This window comes from Carcharodon carcharias, chromosome 17 (genome assembly GCF_017639515.1).
Source record: "Carcharodon carcharias isolate sCarCar2 chromosome 17, sCarCar2.pri, whole genome shotgun sequence".
NCBI lineage: Eukaryota > Metazoa > Chordata > Chondrichthyes > Lamniformes > Lamnidae > Carcharodon > Carcharodon carcharias.
Genome location: NC_054483.1, coordinates 101,655,527 through 101,659,558, shown reverse-complemented (window position 1 = coordinate 101,659,558; position 4,032 = coordinate 101,655,527). Strand labels below are relative to the sequence as shown.

Genomic DNA, 4,032 nt, shown 5'->3' with positions numbered 1-4,032 from the left:
AGATTTTTTTAAATTAAAATGATTTATGCCGAATAATTCGAAATCCCATCAAGACAAAAATATGCATTTGTATACGTATAAACTAACTGAGACTAAAAGTGATGAAAAGTCTGTATCGGGCTCAGGAGAGATTCCTCTCCCGCTCTTAAACACTAGCTTCTCTCTGCCGTCCTGATCCAGATACTGCCCAGGATTCGGACTCGATCCCAAGCTCCCCCTCTGCTTCTCCCAACTTTCTATATATCTCAAAAAAAATGCAAATCTGGCATCTTTAACCCCGATGCAGAACGCTCCTATTCGGTTGCAAGGTTTAATAACATTTTTAATTAATGGTGAAAATATCTGGGGATGGGAGTATTAAATGTTCCCAGAGAGTCAGAGTGACTTGTCTAGTTTAGTGTAAACTCCTGAAAGACTGGATGTGGTTGGCAGAATCGCTGCTTCTGAGTGGGAAGTGTATTGCCTGAGAAACAGCGAGAGGTTTTTGCTGTCTGTTTGGTGGGCCTGACTATGAAGCGGCGGATGATGCATCCTTCAACACTTCATCTAATATTTCCTGATCACGCGGCTGTTTTATCTCGATCGGTCGAAATTGAATCGAATGAAATGGGATATACACGGCCGGCTATAACTGCACAGTATTTACATTTCAATCTCTCATTTAAACGACATTATTTGGTTGTCAAACATCTTTTTTTTGTTCAAAAATCGAAATGTTCAAAGGCAAAAAAAAGACAGGAGTTGGAATTCAGCAGAATATCACAGCGGGAATATGACAACATGCCTGAAATGTAAGCTGCAATCATCAGAAATGAAATCAGATCTTACCTTTTCTAGCAAAGCTCCACTCGGAATATGGAGGTGCAACAATATTAAAATAGCTTTTCAAAATAAAACTAGAAAATAAACGAACTTTGGACATTTTCAATGATAAATGTTGGTGACGGGTTTGGAACAAATCGAAGGCGGTTCAGTTAGAAACTCAGGTACAAAAATAACCTTTATAATTAATATATAAATATATATATGAACAAACAAACAAACTGGAATAAGGATGACAAGTGTCTAAAGCGTTATAATTCAGAGCAGCCCCTCCTACTCTCTCCCTGACTAGTAATTAATGGTGTTTTCAGCTCTCCAACGCCCGCATTGGATAGAAAACGGAGACAGCAGAGGGAGAGCAAAGTGGCATTGCATATAATTGATTACCACCCAATCAACAATAACTTGTTAGCAATCGTCAATTGCCCCGTCTCTCCCTCCTTCCTCACTCTAAAGAGAATATTATTCGCTTGTCTGCATACTTGATGTGACAGAGCAGGCCAGAGCGCGCAGGAGAGAGAGACAGAGAGAGAGAGAGAGAGAGGAGGAGAGACTGGGTTGGGGAGCGCGCCTGTATCTTCTGCGAATTTATCATTCGCCGTCCCCGCTTCTGGTAGCGATTTTCCCCCCTTCGCTGGTTCGGACGAAGATTGGAGAGAGATTCCTTGGAGACAGCGGCTGTGAAGTTGGACTGAACTTTTATCGTTTGCCTGTTGTATTTAGTGTGTGTGTGTGTGTGTGTGTGGGGCGGGGGGGCTTCGTGTGCGAAAGGGGAGGAGGAGTGAACTCTTGAGTCCAAGAATGAGTTCCAAAGAAGAGGCCAAATCCTCCTCTGGCACCTTGCATTCTTCAGTTGAAGAACGGAGAAGGAGTCCGCTTGACCACTTGCCGCCTCCGGCTAACTCCAACAAGCCGCTCACCCCCTTCAGTATCGAAGACATTCTCAACAAACCGTCAGTTCGCAGGGGTTACACCCTCTGCGGGACCAACCATCTCCTGTCCCCGACAGACAAACACACACCTTCGGGGATGCCCCTGAGCGGCCGGGCCGGGGTCCTCACGCAGACATCGCCTCTCTGTGCCTTGGAGGAACTAGCCAGCAAAACTTTCAAAGGGTTGGAAGTCAGTGTCTTGCAAGCGGCTGAAGGTGAGGTGGATTAAAATAAAAAAAAAACTTTACAGAGTGACCCCCCCTCCCTCTCCCTCTCCCTTCCTCCCCCAGTGAAATACATTTCAAAAATCCGATCGATTCTTCTAAAAGCTGTTAACAAATACCAAGCGAGTTACTGTGTTCACTGGTTCGTGTGTAACAATCTTTGAGAGGGGAGAAATAGTCATTGAATTTGCTTTTCGTTTTTAAGGGATATTTGAGCAGAATCCGGCCGCTTTTCTCTTGCCAACGGCTGGAGAGAATGGAGCTCAAGTGATAGATTATTGTTCCGAATTGTAGAAACGGGCTGGATTCGGAATATAAAATTCAGCAGGATAGAAACCCAGCCAAAATGATGCGGGTTAAAGTCAGAGAGAGAGTGAGTGAACGCCACCTTTTCCCGTGTTCCACATGAAACTTTGCGGCCACATAGATTTTTTTTTTAACTCTTCCCCACCCCCCCCCGGGTTGGGAACATTTTAATTTCTGTCCGATATGGGTGGAAAAAGATGAGGAATTTAATTTAATCGGAGTATTGGGTTTTTAAATATTAAAAAAAAAATTCTCTCGCAGTATTTAATACACAAAGAGGCAAATTCATTATTATCCAACCTTTAAAGTGCTTCCGGCTCTGGGAAAGATTGGGGAAGGTGGTGGTGGTGGGTTACCTTGCTGGATATGCCTTACTAATGAAATTGATTTTCTTTTTCTTCTGTAATGGGTTTTGTTCCGAATTGAAATGACCTTGAAATCCCTCTGTTTCTCTGTTCTAAAAAGGGTCTGTTTTGACAGGGAGAGACGGCCTCACCATCTTTGGTCAAAGATCAACTCCGAAGAAGAGGAGAAAGTCGAGGACCGCGTTCACCAACCACCAGATTTACGAGCTGGAGAAACGTTTTTTATATCAGAAGTATCTGTCTCCGGCCGACCGAGATCAGATCGCCCAGCAGCTGGGCCTGACCAACGCTCAGGTCATAACCTGGTTCCAGAACCGACGGGCTAAGCTCAAAAGGGACCTGGAGGAGATGAAGGCGGACGTGGAATCGGCGAAAAAACTCGCCCCCAACGAGCTGGACAAAATTACCAAATTGACCGAAATGGAACAAACTGCGGCGGAGATCGGGAGTCAGTCCAGATCCCAGTCGCCCATCGCCCTCAAAAGTGCACACGCCAAGACACCAGATACCCACATTCCCCCCTCATCACTAGCAGTGGGGCATCAGTCCAGGAAAGACTATTCAGAGGAGGACGAGGAAGAGGAGGAGGAGATCGATGTCGATGACTGATTTCCCTTTTTTTTGCCTCTCTCACTCCTCTCCCCATTTGTTCCTTTTTTTTAAAAAAAAACAAAATTTATTACGGAAAAAAAAATTTAAAAGAGTTTCCGCATCGACTTTCTACAGCAACCTACTTAAAAAAGCATGTTCGGAAATTGATTCAACGCTGCTCTTTAATTCTCTAGATAGAAACGGGCTCAATTCGAGGTAGAAATATTCCAAAAAAAAAGAAAAAAATTCTGAAAAGCAATAATCAGTGTTCAAAACTAAGGTACAATTGCACCATTTCGGAGAAGCCCACTCCGCCCGGCGTCAGCTATTTAAACCATTTCTATACATTCTATATTTAAATAAATCTTTCGGAATTAAGAAGAGCCCGTTTTCTGTTGGTTTATAAACGTGGCTCCCGGTTACAAGACGAGCCCCCTGTTGCTGTGCAGCAGTTTAAAGACATCAGATTTGTAATAACGTTATTCTCTCCTCTGAATCTTTTACCCTTGAGTTAGCGAAGGGGCTGGGCCGGGTTTCTGCATCGCATGTCGCTAATCTGCACGACGCTATTAGTTTTTTTTTAAAAAAAAATACTGAAACAGAAAATACTGGACTTACTTGTAACTTTCTAGATATTTCTCCCTTTTGTCTAACCATTCTCCAAACGATTTATTATACACCCGCTCTCAGAAATTCTGCTTCTTCAGTATATCCAATTAAAACCTATTTTTGCGATTCCTTCCGGTGGTTTGTGAGTTTATTTCAAGAAGAAAAAAAAGTGTTTAAAAAAAA

The 4,032-nt window shown here is 43.2% G+C and overlaps 1 protein-coding gene across 1 annotated transcript; it reads left to right on the top strand.

The window, feature by feature from the left end:
* Window positions 1-1,623: 1,623 nt before the first annotated feature.
* Window positions 1,624-3,258, top strand: LOC121289690 (transcription factor LBX1-like). The gene is made up of 2 exons (XM_041209315.1): window positions 1,624-1,969; window positions 2,765-3,258. Exons 1-2 carry the CDS (start codon window positions 1,624-1,626, stop codon window positions 3,256-3,258), a joined length of 840 nt encoding a protein of 279 aa, XP_041065249.1.
* Window positions 3,259-4,032: the final 774 nt, after the last annotated feature.

Bases quoted from the DNA above. Each gene is read 5' to 3' on its own strand.
- LOC121289690 (XM_041209315.1), top strand. From the start codon at position 1,624: ATGAGTTCCAAAGAAGAGGCCAAATCCTCCTCTGGCACCTTGCATTCT. The intron at 1,970-2,764 runs GTGAGGTGGATT...CTGTTTTGACAG, and splicing joins TGTCTTGCAAGCGGCTGAAG to GGAGAGACGGCCTCACCATC.